This window comes from Ranitomeya variabilis, chromosome 7, assembly GCF_051348905.1.
Source record: "Ranitomeya variabilis isolate aRanVar5 chromosome 7, aRanVar5.hap1, whole genome shotgun sequence".
Taxonomy (NCBI): Eukaryota; Metazoa; Chordata; class Amphibia; order Anura; family Dendrobatidae; genus Ranitomeya; species Ranitomeya variabilis.
Window position 1 is genome coordinate 11,301,796 of NC_135238.1, and position 25,900 is coordinate 11,327,695.

A 25,900-nucleotide genomic window follows, 5' to 3' on the forward strand; every position below is an offset into this window, starting at 1 on the left:
GACGTGCAACGTGTCAAAAATAGATAAGAGAAATCATAGAGGTCGGAAATGCTGACTCCGGAGAGGCACTTCCGGAAAAAGTGGAAGTCCAGGATCCGCCATCTTTGTTAAGGGTACAGACTTTATTAATTTTATAGTTGCATGAGGATTATCAATTTGTCACAGTGTACAGAGAGATGAGATGATGGGGGGAGTAGTGCTGAGGGGTACAGAGACGGTATCACACAATATAGGATTAGATACACAGCTCAGCAGACAGTATCACACAGGAGAGGATTAGATACACGGCTCAGCAGTCAGTATCACACAGGAGAGGATTAGATACACGGCTCAGCAGTCAGTATCACACAGGATAGGATTAGATACACAGCTCAGCAGTCAGTATCACACAGGAGAGGATTAGATACACGGCTCAGCAGTCAGTATCACACAGGAGAGGATTAGATACACGGCTCAGCAGACAGTATCACACAGGAGAGGATTAGGTACACGGCTCAGCAGTCAGTATCACACAGGAGAGGATTAGATACACGGCTCAGCAGTCAGTATCACACAGGAGAGGATTAGATACACGGCTCAGCAGTCAGTATCACACAGGAGAGGATTAGATACACGGCTCAGCAGTCAGTATCACACAGGAGAGGATTAGATACATGGCTCAGCAGTCAGTATCACACAGGAGAGGATTAGATACACGGCTCAGCAGTCAGTATCACACAGGAGAGGATTAGATACACAGCTCAGCAGTCAGTATCACACAGGAGAGGATTAGATACACAGCTCAGCAGTCAGTATCACACAGGATAGGATTAGATACACAGCTCAGCAGTCAGTATCACACAGGAGAGGATTAGATACACAGCTCAGCAGACAGTATCACACAGGAGAGGATTAGATACACAGCTCAGCAGTCAGTATCACACAGGATAGGATTAGATACACGGCTCAGCAGACAGTATCACACAGGAGAGGATTAGATACACAGCTCAGCAGACAGTATCACACAGGAGAGGATTAGATACACAGCTCAGCAGTCAGTATCACACAGGATAGGATTAGATACACGGCTCAGCAGACAGTATCACACAGGAGAGGATTAGATACACGGCTCAGCAGTCAGTATCACACAGGAGAGGATTAGATACACAGCTCAGCAGACAGTATCACACAGGAGAGGATTAGATACACGGCTCAGCAGACAGTATCACACAGGAGAGGATTAGATACACGGCTCAGCAGTCAGTATCACACAGGAGAGGATTAGATACACAGCTCAGCAGTCAGTATCACACAGGAGAGGATTAGATACACGGCTCAGCAGTCAGTATCACACAGGATAGGATTAGATACACGGCTCAGCAGGCAGTATCACACAGGATAGGATTAGATACACAGCTCAGCAGTCAGTATCACACAGGAGAGGATTAGATACACAGCTCAGCAGTCAGTATCACACAGGAGAGGATTAGATACACAGCTCAGCAGTCAGTATCACACAGGATAGGATTAGATACACGGCTCAGCAGTCAGTATCACACAGGATAGGATTAGATACACGGCTCAGCAGGCAGTATCACACAGGATAGGATTAGATACACAGCTCAGCAGTCAGTATCACACAGGAGAGGATTAGATACACGGCTCAGCAGACAGTATCACACAGGATAGGATTAGATACACAGCTCAGCAGTCAGTATCACACAGGAGAGGATTAGATACACGGCTCAGCAGTCAGTATCACATAGGATTAGATACACAGCTCAGCAGTCAGTATCACACAGGAGAGGATTAGATACACGGCTCAGCAGACAGTATCACACAGGATAGGATTAGATACACGGCTCAGCAGTCAGTATCACATAGGATTAGATACACAGCTCAGCAGTCAGTATCACACAGGAGAGGATTAGATACACGGCGCAGCAGTCAGTATTACACAGGAGAGGATTAGATATAGCTCAGCAGTCAGTATCACATAGGATTAGATACACAGACCCCAGTATAATGGACGGATCTGCACACGTCTCTTTTCTGGACTTATAGTTCAACACCAGCGTCGGTATCAGACCGCTACTATACAAGTCCCAGAAACCTTCCTGTGTAATGGCTGTGTGTCCGGAGATCTGTCCGTCTGTGGGCACATTGGGCAGTGCGATGATGATGCTCCCGCTGCCGGAATCTTCAGAGACGAGTGCGGAACGTCAGCGCCGTCCTCTCCATTCTTCTGCCATATTCCTCCTCAAACACCTCATCCTGCGCCACCGTGAAATGATTCCTCCAGTCTCCCACAACACCTGGAGTAAGAGAGGTCTCTGTAAGGCCACGTTCACACCTCGGTCTGAGGGCCGGGCCTCACATGCACCAATGTTACACAATAAGCCGAGGGGCCGTGTGGAGAAACATCACAGGAGGCAGCGTCGTGCTCCATATATCGGACAAGACTCGCTGATACAAGTCTACGGGGGCACTGAGGGTGTCGCCTTTATTTTGGGAGAACTGTAGATACCACTGTTATGGGGGCACTGTGGATATCACTGTTATTATGGGGGACTATGGATATCATCTTTATTATGGGGGCACTGTGGATGTTGTTATTATGGGGCACTGTGGATGTTGCCGTTATTGGGGCACTATGGGCCATTTACCTTTTCTCATGAAGGGCGATATGGATTGGTCCATGACAAACGAAGGGATGGTGCTATAATTGGCCATGGGATTCCCCCTCATGGCCTGGAAGGTGGTCTGCTGGTAGACCTTCTCTAGGATGTCCTCGGAAAGCTCCTTTCCCAGGAACCTCATCACTTTCTCAATTTCTCGCCTCATGTTCTAACAAAAATAAGAAATTGCAGATTTACCTGGGAATACTATCCTCTTTTCACTCAGTATTTCACCTCTTACCTCCATCATGTCCTCGTAGAAGATGTAAAGAACCTGATGATGATTCTTTGCTTCCCACCATCCTAGCACGTGGTCAAACCAGCTCCCCCAAAAGACTGTAAGATGAGGAAATCCTAAATCTTCAGCATAAAATGTCACAGCCCCACCCAATTACTGACATCACCCATTAACCAGAATATTATTGAGTGTTGTCAAAGCCCCCATCTTCCCCCTTTGCTGACATCACTCTACATTTATATGATCCTATTTTCATTTTTTATTTTTTTTAGGGACTGCCATGGGCACGCACCAGGGGCCAGGTTTTGAGTTTGTCCTCCCTCTTTGTATACACACTTCACTGACACAGCTGGATTTACACCAGAACTGGGGTTTGTTTTTTATATTCACATTCAGAGCTGCTCTCAAAATTTACCAATTTGCCCCTGAGAACAGACAGAGGTTGAGCTCCATGTGTTATTCATTTATGGGCTTATACTTGTATTCCCCCAATGCTCTGCTTTCTGATAACCATTGAACCAGCAGAATTGTGAATGGAGGTAAATGCTGTAAAAGACCGAATGTCACTTAGGATCAGTTTAGGAAATCATTCACAAGGCCATTTCTTTGCTTAAAGAGAACCTGACCGCTCTTCTGACATTTTGGTTCTAATATAGAATTGAATTAGTCTCAAAATAACATTGTTGGGACAGTTTTTTGTAGGACCCTTTATTTTACCAATCATCTGTTGTGATTTCTGTAAATATGTGAATAAATTGACAACCGAGTGACATGATTCCACTTGTCAACAGGGATCAGCGACATCACTCTCTTTCTACAGGAACATTACAGATAATTACTGGGGTTCCCCTTTAATTTACTGCTGATGATTGAAGCCCTGACACCCACCTTCTCCAGAAAGGAAGGTTGAGAAGTAGTCGCCCCAGTCTCCGGGGTCCGGGAGACCTTTGTTCATTCTCTGGAAGTGATAGTACGACACCATGCAATCCTTGGCGTTCCGCGCCACATATATCATCTGCGCAAAACCGGAAAATAGCATCTACCGCTGGACCAATCCAAAACAACCTGACGACGGCGACCTGGGTGGTTCCTCAACCCCTTTACCTTACAGTCCTGCTCCCAGAAGGATGGCGGCAGCAACTGGATGGGAAGGTGGGTTTTTAGGATGCGCGGAGGCGCCATGTTCTCTGCCAACTGCAGTCCTTAAAGAGAGCAAGCCAAGGGTCAGCTGAGCCTTCACCAATGCAGCCACAGACCAGTCAAGAAGGAGGAGTCAAGTTGGATCAGGGGCTGTGCAATTCCTTGAAGCCTGGGTGACTAAATGCTGCAGAAAATGGCTAGAACTGGACCCTACATTCAGCCATAAATGGTAGTTTCCATCAATTATATTGCTCCCTGTTATCAGCCAGAATTAAGTGGCTGATTAGAGGGAGAAATACAATCCAAATGTTGAGAAAGAAGAGTTTAGGATTGGAGTCATAAAGATGCAAATGGTGCAACATACAGTTAGGTCCATATATATTTGGACAGAGACAACATTTTTCTAATTTTGGTTATAGACATTACCACAATAAATTTTAAACAAAATAATTCAGATACAGTTGAAGTTCAGACTTTCAGCTTTCATTTGAGGGTATCCACATTAAAATTGGATGAAGGGTTTAGGAGTTTCAGCTCCTTAACATGTGCCACCCAGTTTTTAAAGGGACCAAAAGTAATTGGACAATTGACTCCAAGGCTATTTCATGGACAGGTGTGGGCAATCCCTTCGTTATGTAATTCTCAATTAAGCAGATAAAAGGCCTGGAGTTGATTTGAGATGTGGTGCTGCATTTGGAAGGTTTTGCTGTGAAGTAAACATGCGGTAAAGGAGCTCTCCATGCAGGTGCAGGTGAAACAAGCCATCCTTAAGCTGCGAAAACAGAGAAAAAACCCATCCGAGAAATTGCTACAATATTTAGAGTGGCAAAATCTACAGTTTGGTCCATCCTGAGAAGGAAAGAAAGCACTGGTGAACTCATCAATGCAAAAAGACCTGGGCGCCCACGGAAGACAACAGTGGTGGATGATCGCAGAATAATCTCCATGGTGAAGAGAAACCCCTTCACAACAGCCACCAAGTGACCAACACTCTCCAGGAGGTCGGCGTATCAATATCCAAATCTACCATAAAGAGAAGACTGCATGAAAGTAACTACAGAGGGTTCACTGCACGGTGCAGCCACTCATAAGCATCAAGAATAAAAAGGCTAAAAACATCTAAAAAAGCCAGCACAGTTCTGGAAGAACATTCTTTGGACAGATGAAACCAAGATCATCCTCTACCAGAATGATGGAAAGAGAAAAGTATGGCGAAGGCGTGGTACAGCTCATGATCCAAAGCATACCACATCATCTGTAAAACACGGCGGAGGCGGTGTGATGGCTTGGGCATGCATGGCTGCCAGTGGCACTGGGTCACTAGTGTTTGTTGATGATGTGACACAGGAATGAATTCTGAGGTCTTCAGAGCCGCCATACTGTGTGCTCAGATCCAGCCAAATGCAGCCAACCTGATTGGTCGTCGTTTCATACTACAGATGGACAATGACCCAAAACATAAAGCCAAAGCAACCCAGGAGTTTACTAAAGCAAAGAAGTGGAATATTCTTGAATGGCCAAGTCAGTCACCTGATCTCAACCCAATTGAGCAGCATTTCACTTGTTAAAGACTAAACTTCAGACAGAAAGGCCACAAACAAACAGCAACTGAAAACCACCGCAGTGAAGGCCTGGCCGAGCATCAAAAAGGAGGAAACACAGCGTCTGGTGATGTCCATGAGTTCAAGACTTCAGGCAGTCATTGCCAGCCAAGGGTTTTCAACCAAGTACTAAAAATGAACATTTTATTTAAAATTATTGAATCTGTCCAATTACTTTTGGTCCCTTTAAAAACAGGGTGGCACATGTTAAGGAGCTGAAACTCCTAAACCCTTCATCCAATTTTAATGTGGATACCCTCAAATGAAAGCTGAAAGTCTGAACTTCAACTGCATCTGAATTGTTCTGTTTAAAATTCATTGTGGTAATGTCTATAACCAAAATTAGAAAAATGTTGTCTCTGTCCAAATATATATGGACCTAACTGTATAGATTTATATATTCCTCACCCGATGGGACAGGTTTTGGCGCCACGGCTTCCAGAAATGGATGCTTGTCATAGGTGGGCGCCCGGCGGCATTTTTCCACGTCGCCTTCCTGACAGATCATATCCACGACCTCCTGCATCCAGGTGATGCCTTCGAGAAAGAGTCTTCTCAGTTATAAAATACCGATTATCCTCCAGTCACATCCACAGCTGCGCTCACAATTCTGTGGTGACCACGCAGCTTTGGCTGTGACTAGAGTATACAGACAATATGGTTTCCCTTGTACCTGCTTTTGGATAAGCGGCCACCAGGACGTCTTCCGGATGCGCCTGAAATCTCCAGATGTTGTCCCATGTGTCACACGTGTTCTGGTCCAGCGGGACGCCGGAGACGTGTCCAGTGCGCGGCCTCCGCATTACGTAACCGCCAAAGTGCTGGGCGTTCTGCGCAAAAGCCATGAGGACAGCGCCGGACAAGCGGTCGGTGAAATACGGAGAAATTCAAATGTGGTGAAAGCGGAGAGACATCGGCAGGAATTCCTCTTCACATGGTTTCTATGGAGCGTCAGAGCCTAAATAATAGAGATTTCCCCACGTGACCCTCACGTCTGGACTCGCTGGCCTGCGAAGTCCTGCACTTGCCAATTAAAGGGACATGTCGTGCCTCCGATGAGATTATTCCCCTCCACACACCAACCTCCATTGTGGATCATATTGTACACTCCGCTCACATCCAAATCTGCATTAAAAATGTTGGCGTATGTCTAAGCTTTATCTAAACTTCACAAACGAGCTGGTGACATCACATGTCATCCCACCAGGCTCTGCTCCCTGGCGATAGAAGAACAGCAGAAGTATAACTGCAGCTCTGAGGGCGACGTACCTGCGCTCCGACAGAGACAATAATGGCTACTGGATCATGTGAGCGGCGGGTTAATCATAAACCTTTCTCATTAAATGATTGACTAAAGGACTTTCTTGTATACATTGTAGGATTATTTGGGTTTTATTTGTGGTTCGTCTAGGTGACCGGCTGTCGAGGTTACAGCTCGTGTAGCTCGTGTGGCTGTTGAGGTGACGGTCATCTAGGTGGTGGGTCATGTAGTTGGCAGATCATCTAGGTGATGGTTCACGGAGGTAACAGGTTGTATAAGTGATTGGCAACCTGTGACAAATCTAGGTGATGGATCATTTACTTTGCCGGTTGTCTAGGTGATGGATCATTTACTTTGCCGGTTGTCTAGGTGATGGACCATTTACTTTGCCGGTTGTCTAGGTAACAGAATGTCTAATTCATCAGTCATTCATCCAGTAGGCAGGTTGTCGAGGTGGCAGGTCATCTATGTCATGGGTCGTGGTTTATATTTGGGGCAATGACTGGATGATGGAATCAGAGACTCTTGGAGGACAGGTTACAGAGGAGACTTGGCTAGTCCATGAGTAGCCTGGCCTATGCTGGGGATGAATGGTACTGACATAGAATGATAGAGTTGGAAGGGACCTCCTGGGTCATCTGGTCCAGCCCCCTGTGTCTCCTCCCATTAGTTTCATCCCATTGCTTCTAGTCTTTCCTTGTGCAAATGAGAATAAAGCTGATCCTTCTACAATGTGACAGCCCTTGAGATATTTGTAAACAGCTATTAAGTCTCCTCTCAGTCTTCTTTTTTGCAAGCTAACCGTTCCTCATAGGACATGGTTTGCAGACCGGTCACCATTCTGGTCGCTCTTCTCTGAACTTGCTTCAGTTTGTTGATGTCTTTTTTAAAATGTGGTGCCCAAAACTGGACACAGTATTCCAGATGAGGTCTGACCGAGGAGGAGTAGAGGACAATAATGACTTCACGTGATCTAGACTATATGCTTATGTTAACACATCCCAGAATTGTATTTGCCTTTTTTGCTGCTGCATCAATCACCATTCTGATAGAAGGGGTGGTGGAGAGCCATATATAAAAAGGCTTTTTGGTGCCAATTTGGGAGTGTGGACTAACTGCATGAGGTGTTAGACCAGGATACTGAGGGTCTGTAGGACTTGCTAGCCCCAAACCTGAGCCAGATCCATATTGGGCCCCAGTGACCCAGAGAAGAGCCCCAGGCTGCCCCGAGGCCTGTCAGTCATTTCCTGGGGCGAGTGTTCATCTTAACAGGGGTGTTTGCCCTGAACACGAGCATGGAATATGGAGGAAACATTTCTTGGCCATGACCTTTGCCCTGAAGGACACTTATGTCTCATGAGGTGCCCTCCAGGATCTTGGTCTGAGGGAGAGATCTTCCATGGCTTGGAGACTCCTGCATCTGCCATCACCCGAAATACTAAACTAGGAAAGGCTAAAAGGAAGATGCAAAAGTCCATGGAAGTAAGGAAAAGGCAGGAACAACGTAAAGATAACGTCATGGAGCAGAGCCAATGAAATGACCGCCATGAGTCCAGTTATAAAAGAGTCAGCAGAGACCTTCGTTTCACATACTATATTACATACAGTATATATTATATATGGATAAGGTAACGTCCGGATACAATTAGTCAGAGCTCGTTACGGAAGAGCAGACCGCTGCCCGCCATCTTCTTCTGGTACTCTTCATCAAAAACGATGTTCTGAGATTCAAGGAAATGGTTCTTCCAATCTCCGACAGTTCCTGAAAGCAAAGGGATAGCTTAGGATTTCTTTGGCAGTTCCAATGGTACAACATTGTTGGCCGAGAAAGGCCATCCATCTTGGTGTAGAACTTATTTTTATTATTATTAGAGCATTCTATACGTCACGTAATGAGAACCTCTTGGAGAACCTCTAATGAGAACTACTTGGAGCCTATAAATACAGGAGATTTTGGGGGCAACCTTAAGGATGTAGGAATAATTCACACTGCCTCTTCGGCCACCAACCTTTCCTCATAAAAGGTGACACAGACTGGTCTAGGACCGTCTCTGGGAGGGTACTAAAGTTGGCCATTGAGTTGTCTTTCATGGACTCAAAGGAAGTGTGGAGAAGGATCTTCTGAATGATGTCTTCGGAGAGGTCTTTACCCAAGAACGTCATCACTTTCTGGATCTCACGTCGAGAGTCCTGTCCAAGGAAGAATTGGAAGTATAAACACCTCACATGATAACTCCTGACCAGATGAGAGTGTCCTTTACCTCAATCATGTCCTCATAGAAGACGTAGAGGACCTTGTGTTTGTCCTTTGACTGCCACCATCCAAGCACATGGTCAAACCAGCTGCCCCAGTTCACTATGTGGGGAAGTTAGAGAATTTCAGAACAATAAATACAAGGTATCAATATCTGAAGTGTACAGATCTAGAATTACCATCTCCAGCCAGGAACATCGAGAAGAAGTTGTCAAAACTCCCGGGATCTGCCATCGTCTGGTCCATCTTGTGGAAGTAGTAGTAGGACACCATGCAATCCTTAGGATTCCTCGCAATGTATACGATCTGCCAGAGAACAATACGAGACGAGTCCACTTGACACCTACCATATAGACAAAACTCAACAGTGTTGAGGTCTACCTTGGCCGCCATTACAGACCAACCCAACCTTATGCCTGGAACTACACGCTAGAAGATGATGACTGGGAAGTTTCTGCCCATCTCTTATCTCTCACCTTGACATCTTTCTCCCAAAACGAAGGTGGCATTAAGTGGACGGGAAGATGAGTTTTCAGGACACGAGGATACGGCATAGAATTGGCCACGGCCAGAGCTGGAAATACATGAAATATTCACGTGATGGTCATTATCGGTCAATGCAAAAACTGGCAGCATAGTAAGGTACTAGTCTCACCAAGATCCTATGGAAGTGCTGCCGGTCTTTGCAGTTTGTGTTTTGGGGTCCCCGGATCTGCACCTTATATTGGATTAGTGCGGCTTTATTTTATCTATCGCACATCCATCTAATGTGTCATTATTCTGCCCGGCTGTGTAAAAGGGAAGGGTCACAGCCATGACGAGAGATACACCTAAATGGTGCATGCAGTGTACACTGCGATATACAGAGATTGCCTAGAAAAAAAGTCTTCACACCCTGTGAACTTTTCCACTTTTTTTTTCCTGTTACACCCCCAAACTTAAGTGTAATTTATTGGGATTTTCTGTGACACAACACGAAGTATCAAGTATTTGTGTCATGTAAAGGAAATGGTAGAACGTTTTCTAATGATTTTAAATCTGACAATTGGGAGGTGCATTTATATTCAGTCCCCCTAGGTCAGTATTTTGTAGGACCACCTTTATCTACAGTCTTTTGGGGTCTGTCTCTCCAGCTTAGCACATCTAGAGGTGACAATTTTCTCCCTCGCTCGCTCTCTCTCAGTGAGATTGGATGGAGAAATCTGTGATCAGCACTTTTCACAGATTCTCTGGGATTTGAGTCATTGTCCTGCTGGAAGGTGAACCTACGCCCCAGTCTGAAGTCTTCTGCAGCCTCTAACAGGTTTTCCTCCAGGACTGTCCTGTATTTATCTCCATCCATCTTCACATCACCTGAGACCAGCTTCCCTGCCCCTGCTGAAGAAAAGCTTCCCCACAGCAAGATGTGGTGTTATGATCCGGTGACCTTGGAGCCGCATGAGAGACTTTCTCAGGAATAGGTGGCACATGTACTGACCGCAAACCCTAAACTAACACCGCAACTAGAAGTAGCCGTGGGATGTACCTAACACGTCCTAGACACCTCGACACAGCCGGAGGACTAAATACCCCTATAGATGGAAATGAGAATTCTATCTTGCCTCAGAGCAGAACCCCAGAGGATAGGCAGCCCCCCACAAATATTGACTGTGAGTATAAGAGGAAAAAACACACGCAGGCAGAAAAACAGGATTTAGCAAAAGAGGCACTTCTAGCTAAATAGAAAAGGATAGGACAGAATTCAAAGCAGTCAGTATTAAAATCCTAAAAATATCCACAGCAGATAATACAAATATACTACATCTAACTAAAGACATAGAAAGTATATCTGCATCTCCTGAGAATCCAGCATGACTGAAAAATCCAAACAAAGTCTAAGGCTACGTTCACACGATCCTTTTTTTCATCCTTTTTTTTTCAGGTCCTGTTTTGAAAAACCGCAGCTAAATTCAGCGCTGATTTTAGCTGCGGTTTTTGATCCTTTTTCTTCTGCGGATTCCACTGCGGGTTTCCAAATGCAGTTTCCTATTGGTGCTGCTGGAAACCCGCAGCGGAATCTGCAGAAAGAAGTGACATGCTACTTCTTTTTTCTGCAGGCAAAACCGCTGCGGATTTGCCTGTGGAAAAAAGGATCGTCGGCACAGCGGGTCCTTTTTTCCATTGGGTTACATTGTACTGTAACCTACATGGAAAACTGCTGCGGATCCGCAGTGCAATTCCGCTGCGGATCCGCAGCAAAAACCGCACCGTGTGAACATAGCCTAAGCTGGACAAAAACACAATGAATTGCACTGAATTGCAAAGCACACTGCATGTGTGCACAGAGGCAAAGCAATATCTGTGTTTGAGATACGAGTCACACAGACGATACCACTAACAATTAATCATTACAAAGCATAAAGTGGATATAATAAAACGTAACTTTTAATAAATCAAAGAAACATAAAAAAATATATATAGTCACCCAAGTGAAGACACAAATAGAGGCAACGTCTCAGCCATATAGTAAATGGTTACAGAGACCAGCAAACCTCTTATGGGATAAAAGATTCCAACTACGTCACTGTTTCTGGAATAAAAAAAAACTATGGTGTGGTATTATTAAGATGCTGTAAACAGACTACACAAGTAAAGCAGCATTAATTTCTATACACACATAGCCGCATATAAGGACAAATGATTGACTACCTTCAACCATAGCAAAAAAATGTGAGGCTGTTCATAATTGAGAAAGTATAAAAAAAATGGAACAGTCTCACCAATTCCATGGGCATCAGAGCACCGGACATTTCCTGGTCAGGCGATGATCCGGAAAAGGAAGAGATGACAATCCCTATGTCAATCCCTATAGGGCTACCGTTAGGCTATCCCCAAGACTCCTGCCCTTACAAGGGCAGTCCACAACTACCCCTGCACACACATGCCCTGCACTCTCCCTATGATGTCGCCCGACGCGTTTCTTTCAAGCTATTTCATCAGGGGACTTGCTTGAATTAGGAGAAAAGTGCTAAAGTGCTAAGTAAAGGAGGGACATAGAGTCCTGCCACCCTCTATGCTGTCCTGTTCTCTGTAACCATTTACTATATGGCTGAGACGTTGCCTCTATTTGTATCTTCACTTGGGTGACTATATATATTTTTTTATGTTTCTTTGATTTATTAAAAGTTACGTTTTATTATATCCACTTTATGCTTTGTAATGTGTGCACAGAGACAAAAAAACAGACACTTATCTTAGCTGAATTGGCAGCAGGGCATGAGGAGCCAGAGAGAGATGCAATCCCTCCAAGTACAATGGACAACTGGCGAGGACTCATGGATCCTGCACACCTTAAATACCTAATAGAGCTGAAATCAGCAGAAACACCTGCCCAGGATTACAACCCCAAGACAACTGCACTACCACCAACAACCACCGGAGGGAGCCCAAGAGCAGAATTCACAACAGTACCCCCCCCTTGAAGAGGGTTCACCGAACCCTCACCAGAGCCCCCAGGCTGATCAGGACGAGCCAGATGAAAGGCATGAACCAAATCGTCAGCAGGAACATCGGAGGCAAAAACCCAATAATTATCCTCCTGGCCATAACCCTTCCATTTGACAAGGTACTGAAGCCTCCGCCTCGAAAAGCGAGAATCCAAAATCTTCTCAACCACATACTCCAACTCCCCATCAACCAACACAGGAGCAGGAGGATCAACCGAGGGAACAAGGGGCACCACATATTTCCGTAATAAAGATCTATGGAAAACATTATGGATGGCAAAAGAGGCCGGAAGGGCCAAACGAAAGGACACAGGATTGATAATCTCAGAAATCCTATAAGGGCCAATAAACCGAGGCTTAAATTTAGGGGAAGAAACCTTCATAGGAACATGACGGGACGACAACCAGACCAAATCCCCAACCCGAAGCCGGGAACCCACACGCCGCCGACGGTTAGCAAAACGCTGAGCCTCCTCCTGAGACAACACCAAATTGTCAACAACATGAGCCCAAATTTGCTGCAACCTGTCAACCACAGAGTCCACCCCAGGACAATCAGAAGGCTCAACCTGCCCCGAAGAAAAACGAGGATGAAAACCAGAGTTACAAAAGAAGGGCGAAACCAAGGTAGCCGAACTAGCCCGATTATTAAGGGCAAACTCGGCCAATGGCAAGAAAGCCACCCAATCATCCTGATCAGCAGACACAAAGCATCACAAATAAGTCTCCAAGGTCTGATTAGTTCGCTCGGTTTGGCCATTTGTCTGAGGATGAAATGCGGAAGAAAAAGACAAATCAATGCCCAGCCTAGCACAAAAGGCCCGCCAAAACCTCGAAACAAACTGGGAACCTCTATCGGACACAATATTCTCCGGAATGCCATGCAAACGAACCGCATGCTGAAAAAACAACGGAACCAAATCAGAGGAGGAAGGCAACTTAGGCAAAGGTACCAAATGAACCATCTTAGAAAACCGGTCACAAACCACCCAGATAACCGACATCCTCTGGGAAACCGGAAGATCTGAAATAAAATCCATAGAAATATGCGTCCAGGGCCTCTCAGGGACTGGCAAAGGCAAAAGCAACCCACTAGCGCGGGAACAACAAGGCTTGGCCCGCGCACAAGTCCCACAGGACTGTACAAAAGAACGCACATCCCGCGACAAAGAAGGCCACCAAAAGGACCTACCAACCAAATCTCTGGTACCAAAAATACCAGGATGGCCAGCCAACACTGAACAATGAACCTCCAAAATCACTTTACTAGTCCATCTGTCAGGAACAAACAGTTTCCCCACTGGACAGCGGTCAGGTCTGTCAGCCTGAAATTCCTGAAGAACTCGTCGCAGATCAGGGGCGATGGCAGAAAGAATCACCCCTTCCTTCAGAATGCCGACCAGCTCAAATACCTCAGGAGAATCAGGCAAAAAACTCCTAGAGAGGGCATCAGCCTTAACTTTCTTAGAACCCGGAAGATACGAGACCACAAAATAAAAACGGGAGAAAAACAGGGACCACCGAGCTTGTCTAGGATTCAGCCGTCTGGCAGACTCGAGGTAAATCAGATTTTTATGATCGGTCAAGACCACAATACGGTGCTTAGCTCCCTCAAGCCAATGTCGCCACTCCTCAAACGCCCACTTCATAACCAACAACTCCCGATTGCCGACATGATAATTGCGTTCAGCAGGTGAAAACTTACGGGAAAAGAAGGCACACGGTTTCATCAAGGAACCATCAGAATTCCTCTGAGACAAAACGGCCCCTGCCCCAATCTCAGAAGCGTCAACCTCAACCTGAAACGGAAGAGAAACATCCGGCTGACGCAACACAGGGGCAGAAGTAAATCGGCGTTTAAGCTCCTGAAAGGCAGAAACGGCCGCAGAGGACCAATTCGTCACATCAGCGCCTTTCTTCGTCAAATCGGTCAAGGGTTTAACCACACTGGAAAAGTTGGCAATGAAACGGCGATAAAAATTAGCAAAGCCCCAAAATTTCTGAAGGCTCTTTACAGACGTGGGTTGAATCCAATCATGAATGGCCTGAACCTTAACCGGATCCATCTCTATAGATGAGGGAGAAAAAATGAAGCCCAAAAAAGAAACCTTCTGCACCCCAAAGAGACACTTAGACCCCTTCACAAACAGAGCATTATCACGAAGGATCTGAAATACCATCCTGACCTGTTTCACATGAGACTCCCAATCATCGGAAAAAATTAAGATGTCATCCAAATATACAATCATGAATTTATCAAGATAATTCCGAAATATATCATGCATGAAGGACTGAAACACAGATGGAGCATTAGAGAGCCCGAATGGCATCACAAGGTATTCAAAATGGCCTTCGGGCGTATTAAACGCAGTTTTCCATTCGTCACCCTGCTTAATACGAACAAGATTATATGCCTCCCGAAGGTCAATTTTAGTAAACCAACTAGCCCCCTTAATCCTGGCAAACAAATCGGAAAGCAAAGGCAAAGGGTATTGGAATTTGACCGTGATCTTATTCAAGAGGCGATAATCAATACAGGGTCTCAAGGAGCCATCCTTCTTGGCAACAAAGAAAAAACCTGCTCCCAATGGAGAAGAAGATGGCCGAATATGCCCTTTCTCCAAAGACTCCTTAACATAACTCCGCATGGCGGTATGTTCAGGCACAGACAGGTTGAAAAGTCGGCCCTTAGGAAACTTACAGCCTGGAATCAAGTCAATAGCACAATCACAGTCCCTGTGCGGTGGAAGGGAACTGGACTTGGGCTCATCGAATACATCCTGAAAATCAGACAAAAACTCTGGAACTTCAGAAGAGGAGGAAGAGGAGATTGACATCACAGGAACATCATTATGAACCCCCTGACAACCCCAACTAGTCACAGACATAGACTTCCAATCCAACACAGGATTATGTATCTGCAACCATGGAAAACCCAGCACAATAGCATCATGCAAATTATTCAACACCAGAAAACGACAATCTTCCTGATGTGCTGGTCACCTGTGTCCAAAACTGGGGTTTATTCTTAGCCAAAGGTGTAGCATCAATGCCCCTTAAAGGAATAGGGTTCTGCAAAGACTGCAAGGGGAAACCACAACGCCTGGCAAATTCAAAGTCCATTAAATTCAAAGCGGTGCCCGAGTCCACAAACGCCATGACAGAAAATGACGACAATGAGCAGATCAAGGTCACAGATAACAGAAATTTAGGTTGTACAGTTCCGATGGTAACTGAACTAGCGATTCTCTTTGTACGCTTTGGGCAGACTGAAATGACATGAGAAGCATCGTCACAATAAAAACACAACCTATTCTGACGTCTGAATCCTTGTTGTTCCGTTCTAGACAGAATCCTATCACACTGCATTGGCTCAGGCATCTGCTCTGAGGACAACGCCACAGCGCGCACAGTTCCGCGCTCCCGCAAACGCCGATCAATCTGAATGGCCAGAGACATAGAATCACTCAGACCAACAGGCGTGGGAAACCCCACCATAACATCTTTAACGGATTCAGAAAGACCCTTTCTGAAAATTGCCGCCAAAGCATCCTCATTCCATTTAGTCAGCACAGACCATTTTCTAAATTTCTGACAATACAATTCTGCCGCTTCTTGACCCTGAGACAGGGCCAACAAGGTCTTCTCCGCTTGATCCACAGAATTTGGTTCATCATATAATTATCCTAGAGCCTGAAAAAAGGCGTCTACATTAAGCAAGGCCGGATTCCCAGATTCCAGTGAAAATGCCCAATCCTGAGGATCGCCACGCAGCAGGGAGATGACAATTTTAACCTGCTGAATGGGATCACCAGAGGAATGAGGTTTCAGAGCAAAAAAACAGTTTACAATTGTTTTTAAAACTCAAAAATTTGAACCTGTCCCCAAAAAAACAAATCAGGAGTAGGAATCCTAGGCTCTAAAAGCGGAGTCTGAACAATATAATCAGAAATACCCTGTACCCTAGCAGCAAGCTGGTCTACACGAGAAACTAATCCCAGAACATCCATGCTAGCACAAGTCTCCTCAGTCACCCAGAGGAAAAGAGGGAAGAAAAGACAGAGCAGGCTACAGAAAAAAAAATGGCTCTTATTTCCCTTCTTCTGAGATGCATTTTACTCATTGTTGGCCAGTTGTACTGTTATGATCCGGTGACCTTGGAGCCGCATGAGAGACTTTCTCAGGAGTAGGTGGCACCTGTACTGACCGCAAACCCTAATCTAACACCGCAACTAGAAGTAGCCGTGGGGTGTACCTAACACGTCCTAGACACCTCGACACAGCCGGAGGACTAAATACCCCTATAGATGGAAATGGGAATTCTGTCTTGCCTCAGAGCAGAACCCCAAAGGATAGGCAGCCCCCACAAATATTGACTGTGAGTATAAGAGGAAAAACACACACAGGCAGAAAAACAGGATTTAGCAAAAGAGGCACTTCTAGCTAAACAGAAAAGGATAGGACAGAATTCTTAGCGGTCAGTATTAAAATCCTAAAAATATCCACAGCAGATAATACAAATATTCTACATCTAACTAAAGACATAGAAAGTATATCTGCATCTCCTGAGAATCCAGCATGACTGAAAAATCCAAACAAAGTCTAAGCTGGACAAAAACACAATGAATTGCACTGAATTGCAAAGCACACTGCATGTGTGCACAGAGACAAAAAACCAGACACTTATCTTAGCTGAATTGGCAGCAGGGCATGAGGAACCAGAGAGAGATGCAATCCCTCCAAGTACAATGGACAACTGGCACAGACTCATGGATCCTGCACACCTAAATACCTAATAGAGCTGAAATCAGCAGAAACACCTGCCCAGGATTACAACCCCAAGACAACTGCACTACCACCAACAACCACCGGAGGGAGCCCAAGAGCAGAATTCACAACAATGTGGCCTCCATCATGTATAACGGTGGGGATGGTGTTTTCAGGGTGATGTGCAGTGTTACTTTTCCACCACACATAGTGTTTTGCTTTTAGCCTAAAAAGTTGTCCTTTGGTCTCATTTAAGCAGAGCTCCTTCTTCCCGATACCCTGTAGAGGACACATAGAGCATGTGGTGGTGCTACAATGTTTTGAATCATGGGGGCTGAATACTAACGCACAAAGTCACAATTTTCAGATTTATATTTATAAAATAATTAGAAAACCCTGTATAATTTCCTTTACACGTCACCAATACTTTCTACTTTGTGTTGCCATCACACGTGATCCTTTGTGTCCCTGTACTCACACGTGTGCCCCATCTCTAGGAATGGCACCTTGATGAAGCCGGGCGCTCTCAGGCTCTTCTCCACGTCACCTTCCTGGACGATCAGATCCAGAATTTCCTGCATCCAGGTGGTTCCTGCCGGGAGAGGTCACATCCGTCACATCCACTCATGTTTCCATGATCTGCTCTTACCGCAGAGAATCCTTCCCGCTCCCTCTCACCTGATTTGGGGTAAGACACCACCACAATGTCGCCGTCCCGAGCCTGGAAGTTATATATTGTGTCCCATATGTCACAGATTCCCTTGAGGAGAGGAGTCCCCTCAATTTTGCTCATTTCGGGGGTGAAGTTCGCCATCTCCTGCACTACTTTCTCTATGATTTCAGGATCCATCCTGGGAGGAGAGAGCAGAAATCGACGACCATGACATAATCCGACAGCCGTCATCCATCAACACCGTCACTGACGCGCGAGGTACGAGTCCTGCAAAGGTGACAATCACATATCGAGGACGCGGCACTGACCTGTGTCCAGGAGCGAAGAGAATCTGCCACCGAGGATGGGAAAAGGCCACTAACAGACTGACGTAACCAAGGAGCGCTGCCGAATTCACGAGACACTGCGGATACAAAGGGGGGTATTCACAGGGAGCAAAGCGAAAGCCTCGGGGTCCAAAACTAAAATTCTAGCACCTCACCCATCAGTATATAGTGAACCCCACCACATTTATACAGTCCTCGTTATGTAATGTAGCCTGCATTATACCCCAGAGCTGCACTCACTATTCTGCTGCTGCAGTCACTGTGTACATACATTACATTACTGATCCTGAGTTACCTCCTGTATTATACCCCAGAGCTGCACTCACTATTCTGCTGGTGCAGTCACTGTGTACATACATTACATTACTGATCCTGAGTTACATCCTGTATTATACTCCAGAGCTGCACTCACTATTCTGCTGGTGCAGTCACTGTGTACATACATTACATTACTGATCCTGAGCTACATCCTGTATTATACCCCAGAGCTGCACTCACTATTCTGCTGGTGCAGTCACTGTGTACATACATTACATTACTGATCCTGAGTTACATGCTGTATTATACTCCAGAGCTGCACTCACTATTCTGCTGGTGCAGTCACTGTGTACATACATTACATTACTGATCCTGAGTTACATCCAGTATTATACCCCAGAGCTGCGCTCACTATTCTGCTGGTGCAGTCACTGTGTACATACATTACATTACTGATCCTGAGTTACCTCCTGTATTATACCCCAGAGCTGCACTCACTATTCTGCTGGTGCAGTCACTGTGTACATACATTACATTACTGATCCCGAGTTACATCCTGTATTATACTCCAGAGCTGCACTCACTATTCTGCTGGTGTAGTCACTGTGTACATACATTACATTACTGATCCTGATTTACCTCCTGTATTATACTCCAGAGCTGCACTCACTATTCTGCTGGTGCAGTCACTGTGTACATACATTACTGATCCTGAGTTACATCCTGTATTATACCCCAGAGCTGCACTCACTATTCTGCTGGTGCAGTCACTGTGTACATACATTACACTACTGATCCTGAGTGACATCCTGTATTATACCCCAGAGCTGCACTCACTATTCTGCTGGTGCAGTCACTGTGTACATACATTACTGATCCTGAGTTACATCCTGTATTATACCCAGGGCCGGACTGGGACTAAAATTCAGCCCTGGCATTTGAAGTTACACAGGCCCACTTGTCACATGGTGACTGTATAATATCTTTGTACACTTGTAGGCAGGGCCGGTTTTAGGCAAAGTGGGGCCCTAGGTAAAGTTTAAAATGGGTCCCCAAATGCTAACATATTGCACATCACACAGAAGCCTTTCTGTTGTATTTACGTGCGCTGAGTTCAGGCCGCTAAACGAGTTTGATCGACAATACTGAAGTTGTTCAACGCTTGTTTCCCGGCCTCTTTCCACCAGCTGAGGAATAATGATGAGACAGAACGATCACTAATAGATCACCATACAGTATCATGTTTTCAGCAGCACATCTACAGTTTACACTGGCAATGTGCTGCTGACAACAAGGCTTTTTGTTCCAGCAAAAACAATCCGAATATGCAGCATTTTACTTGTTTAGTAAAATACACCCCATAGTCCTCCATATATTATAATGTGCTCCATAGTCCTCCATATAGTATAATACACTCCCTATAGTCCTCCATATATTAAAATACACTGCTCAGTCCTCCACATAGTATAATACACTCCTCATAGTCCTCCATATAGCATAATACAATCCTCATAGTCCTCCATATAGCATAATACAATCCTCATAGTGCTCCATATAGTATAATGCACCGCCACAGTCATCCATGTAGTACAATTCACTTCCCATAGTATAATGCACCCCATAGTTCTTCATATAGTATAACGTATTCCCCATAGTCCTCGATACAGTATAATGCAGCCACCCCAGAGTATAATGCAGCCACCCCAGAGTATAATGCAGCCACCCCAGAGTATAATGCAGCCACCCCACAGAGTATAATGCAGCCACCCCAGAGTATGTAACCCCCATAGAATATAATACAGCCCACCTCCCCATAATATATAATGTAGCCCCCCATAGAATATAATGCAGCCCCCCATAGTATATAACGCAGCCTCCCCCATAGAATATAATATACCCCCACAATAGTATATAACACAGCCACATAGTACATAACATGGCCTCCCCCATAGAATATAATATACTCCCCATAGTATATAGCAAAGCCCGCATATTATATAGCACAAACCGCATAGTATACAGCACAGCCTGCATACTATAGCACAGCTCGCGTAGTAGATAACACAGCCCACACAGCAGTATTCAGCACAGACCACACAGTAGTATACAGCACAGACCACACAGTAGTATACAGCACAGCCCATGTAGAAGTATACAGCACAGTCCACACAGTAGTATACAGCACAGCCCACAGAGTAATATATACAGCACAGCCCACAAAGTAATATATACAGCACAGCCCACAAAGTAATATATACAGCACAGCCCACAGAGAACTATATACAGCACAGCCCACAGAGAACTATATACAGCACAGCTCACAGAGAACTATATAAAGCACAGCCCAGAGTACTATATACAGCACAGCCCAGAGTACTATATAAAGCACAGCCCAGAGAGTACTATATACAGCACAGCCCAGAGAGTACTATATACAGCACAGCCCAGAGAGTACTATATACAGCACAGCCCACAGAGTACTATATACAGCACAGCCCACAGAGTACTATATACAGCACAGCCCACAGAGTACTATACACAGCACAGCCCACAGAGTACTATATACAGCACAGCCCACAGAGTACTATATACAGCACAGCCCACAGAGTACTATATACAGCACAGCCCACAGAGTACTATATACAGCACAGCCCACAGAGAACTATATACAGCACACAGTAGTATACAGCACAGAGCACAGCCCACAGAGAACTATATATAGCACAGAGCACACAGTAGTATACAGCACAGAGCACAGCCCACAGAGAGCTATATACAGCACAGAGCACAGCCCACAGAGAACTATATACAGCCCACAGTAGTATACAGCACAGAGCACAGCCCACAGAGAACTATATACATCCCACAGCAGTATACAGCACAGAGCACAGCCCACAGAGAACTATATACAGCCCACAGCAGTATACAGCACAGAGCACAGCCCACAGAGAACTATATACAGCCCACAGCAGTATACAGCACAGAGCACAGCCCACAGAGAACTATATATAGCACAGAGCACACAGTAGTATACAGCACAGAGCACAGCCCACAGAGAGCTATATACAGCCCACAGCAGTATACAGCACAGAGCACAGCCCACAGAGAACTATATACAGCCCACAGTAGTATACAGCACAGAGCACAGCCCACAGAGAACTATATGCAGCCCACAGCAGTATACAGCGCAGAGCACAGCCCACAGAGAACTATATACAGCCCACAGCAGTATACAGCACAGAGCACAGCCCACAGAGAACTATATATAGCACAGAGCACACAGTAGTATACAGCACAGAGCACAGCCCACAGAGAGCTATATACAGCCCACAGCAGTATACAGCACAGAGCACAGCCCACAGAGAACTATATACAGCCCACAGCAGTATACAGCACAGAGCACAGCCCACAGAGAACTATATACAGCCCACAGCAGTATACAGCACAGAGCACAGCCCACAGAGAACTATATACAGCCCACAGCAGTATACAGCACAGAGCACAGCCCACAGAGAACTATATACAGCCCACAGCAGTATACAGCACAGAGCACAGCCCACAGAGAACTATATACAGCCCACAGTAGTATACAGCACAGAGCACAGCCCACAGAGAACTATATACAGCCCACAGCAGTATACAGCACAGAGCACAGCCCACAGAGAGCTATATACAGCCCACAGTAGTATACAGCACAGAGCACAGCCCACAGAGAACTATATACAGCCCACAGTAGTATACAGCACAGAGCACAGCCCACAGAGAACTATATACAGCCCACAGTAGTATACAGCACAGAGCACAGCCCACAGAGAACTATATACAGCCCACAGCAGTATACAGCACAGAGCACAGCCCACAGAGAACTATATACAGCCCACAGCAGTATACAGCACAGAGCACAGCCCACAGAGAACTATATACAGCCCACAGTAGTATACAGCACAGAGCACAGCCCACAGAGAACTATATACAGCCCACAGCAGTATACAGCACAGAGCACAGCCCACAGGGAACTATATACAGCCCACAGTATACAGCACAGAGCACAGCCCACAGAGAACTATATACAGCCCACAGCAGTATACAGCACAGAGCACAGCCCACAGAGAACTATATACAGCCCACAGCAGTATACAGCACAGAGCACAGCCCACAGAGAACTATATACAGCCCACAGTAGTATACAGCACAGAGCACAGCCCACAGAGAACTATATACAGCCCACAGCAGTATACAGCACAGAGCACAGCCCACAAAGAGCTATATACAGCCCACAGTAGTATACAGCACAGAGCACAGCCCACAGAGAACTATATACAGCCCACAGTAGTATACAGCACAGAGCACAGCCCACAGAGAACTATATACAGCCCACAGTAGTATACAGCACAGAGCACAGCCCACAGAGAACTATATACAGCCCACAGCAGTATACAGCACAGAGCACAGCCCACAGAGAACTATATACAGCCCACAGCAGTATACAGCACAGAGCACAGCCCACAGAGAACTATATACAGCCCACAGTAGTATACAGCACAGAGCACAGCCCACAGAGAACTATATACAGCCCACAGCAGTATACAGCACAGAGCACAGCCCACAGGGAACTATATACAGCCCACAGTATACAGCACAGAGCACAGCCCACAGAGAACTATATACAGCCCACAGCAGTATACAGCACAGAGCACAGCCCACAGAGAACTATATATAGCACAGAGCACACAGTAGTATACAGCACAGAGCACAGCCCACAGAGAACTATATACAGCCCACAGCAGTATACAGCACAGAGCACAGCCCACAGAGAACTATATACAGCCCACAGCAGTATACAGCACAGAGCACAGCCCACAGAGAACTATATACAGCCCACAGCAGTATACAGCACAGAGCACAGCCCACAGAGAGCTATATACAGCCCACAGTAGTATACAGCACAGAGCACAGCCCACAGAGAACTATATATAGCACAGAGCACAGCCCACAGAGAACTATATACAGCCCACAGTAGTATACAGCACAGAGCACAGCCCACAGAGAGCTATATACAGCCCACAGCAGTATACAGCACAGAGCACAGCCCACAGAGAACTATATACAGCCCACAGCAGTATACAGCACAGAGCACAGCCCACAGAGAACTATATACAGCCCACAGCAGTATACAGCACAGAGCACAGCCCACAGAGAACTATATACAGCCCACAGCAGTATACAGCACAGAGCACAGCCCACAGAGAACTATATACAGCCCACAGTAGTATACAGCACAGAGCACAGCCCACAGAGAACTATATATAGCACAGAGCACAGCCCACAGAGAACTATATACAGCCCACAGTAGTATACAGCACAGAGCACAGCCCACAGAGAGCTATATACAGCCCACAGCAGTATACAGCACAGAGCACAGCCCACAGAGAACTATATACAGCCCACAGCAGTATACAGCACAGAGCACAGCCCACAGAGAACTATATACAGCCCACAGTAGTATACAGCACAGAGCACAGCCCACAGAGAACTATATACAGCCCACAGCAGTATACAGCACAGAGCACAGCCCACAGAGAACTATATACAGCCCACAGCAGTATACAGCACAGAGCACAGCCCACAGAGAACTATATACAGCCCACAGCAGTATACAGCACAGAGCACAGCCCACAGAGAACTATATACAGCCCACAGCAGTATACAGCACAGAGCACAGCCCACAGAGAACTATATACAGCCCACAGCAGTATACAGCACAGAGCACAGCCCACAGAGAACTATATACAGCCCACAGCAGTATACAGCACAGAGCACAGCCCACAGAGAACTATATACAGCCCACAGCAGTATACAGCACAGAGCACAGCCCACAGAGAACTATATATAGCCCACAGCAGTATACAGCACAGAGCACAGCCCACAGAGAACTATATACAGCCCACAGTAGTATACAGCACAGAGCACAGCCCACAGAGAACTATATACAGCCCACAGCAGTATACAGCACAGAGCACAGCCCACAGAGAACTATATACAGCCCACAGTAGTATACAGCACAGAGCACAGCCCACAGAGAACTATATACAGCCCACAGCAGTATACAGCACAGAGCACAGCCCACAGAGAACTATATACAGCCCACAGCAGTATACAGCACAGAGCACAGCCCACAGAGAACTATATACAGCCCACAGTAGTATACAGCACAGAGCACAGCCCACAGAGAACTATATACAGCCCACAGCAGTATACAGCACAGAGCACAGCCCACAGAGGACTATATACAGCCCACAGCAGTATACAGCACAGAGCACAGCCCACAGAGAACTATATATAGCCCACAGCAGTATACAGCACAGAGCACAGCCCACAGAGAACTATATACAGCCCACAGCAGTATACAGCACAGAGCACAGCCCACAGAGAACTATATACAGCCCACAGCAGTATACAGCACAGAGCACAGCCCACAGAGAACTATATATAGCACAGAGCACAGCCCACAGAGAACTATATACAGCCCACATCTCTTCTCTTCCTCCCCTCACCTCCTCCGAGAATGGCCCCACAGTCTAGAAAAAAACAAAACTCTCCTCACCTCTCCTCGTGCCCAGCGTTGCTTCCTGGTTCCTGCTCCTGTCTCAGCAGCTGCAGTCTGCCCGGGACACAGCAGGTGCGCGATGATATGACGTCATCGCGCACCCGCAGTGTCAGAGGCAGAGCGGGGAATGATGGGAGAGGAGCGTCTGTAGACGCTCTCTCCTCCATCATTGCATTCAACTGTACCGGCGTCTATACGCCGGTATAGTTGAATGCGACGGCGGGGGCGGCGGATTGAGCGGCCCACCACTGGCACCGGCCCTTCTGGCATTTGCCAGAAGTGCCCTATGGCCAGTCCGGCCCTGATTATACCCCAGAGCTGCACTCACTATTCTGCTGGTGCAGTCACTGTGTACATACATTACATTACTGATCCTGAGTTACCTCCTGTATTATACCTCAGAGCTGCGCTCACTATTCTAATAACACATTCAGTATGTTGGTCTCAGCACCACTCCAGCATTTGTCCATGTCCCCTGCCCGCTGTCTGATACTCACCTCCTGCTCGCTGTGATCTGTCAGTGGCTTCGTCCCGGCTCCCGGAGTCACATCGAGCGCTCATGACAAAGTTTCTTACTTCTGGCCAATCAGATGCTGCGCTCACAAGATGGCATAGTGCAACTGGACCGGCGCC

The 25,900-nt window shown here is 46.2% G+C and overlaps 2 protein-coding genes across 2 annotated transcripts; both read right to left on the reverse strand.

Annotated features, from left to right (window-relative positions):
* Window positions 1-109: 109 nt before the first annotated feature.
* On the reverse strand, window positions 110-6,914 carry LOC143785279 (sulfotransferase 1C1-like). The gene is made up of 7 exons (XM_077274021.1): window positions 6,310-6,914; window positions 6,045-6,173; window positions 4,000-4,097; window positions 3,784-3,910; window positions 2,899-2,993; window positions 2,646-2,826; window positions 110-2,294 (listed from the first exon to the last, which is right to left on the reverse strand). The coding sequence occupies exons 1-7, from the start codon at window positions 6,479-6,481 to the stop codon at window positions 2,182-2,184; spliced, it is 915 nt and encodes a 304-aa protein (XP_077130136.1). The 5' UTR covers window positions 6,482-6,914; the 3' UTR covers window positions 110-2,181.
* Window positions 6,915-8,464: 1,550 nt separating this feature from the next.
* Window positions 8,465-25,900, reverse strand: LOC143785280 (sulfotransferase 1C1-like). Its single transcript, XM_077274022.1, has 9 exons — window positions 25,765-25,900; window positions 18,385-18,479; window positions 18,082-18,254; window positions 17,882-17,995; window positions 9,628-9,725; window positions 9,331-9,457; window positions 9,159-9,253; window positions 8,907-9,087; window positions 8,465-8,659 (listed from the first exon to the last, which is right to left on the reverse strand). Exons 3-9 carry the CDS (start codon window positions 18,251-18,253, stop codon window positions 8,547-8,549), a joined length of 900 nt encoding a protein of 299 aa, XP_077130137.1. The 5' UTR covers window position 18,254; window positions 18,385-18,479; window positions 25,765-25,900; the 3' UTR covers window positions 8,465-8,546.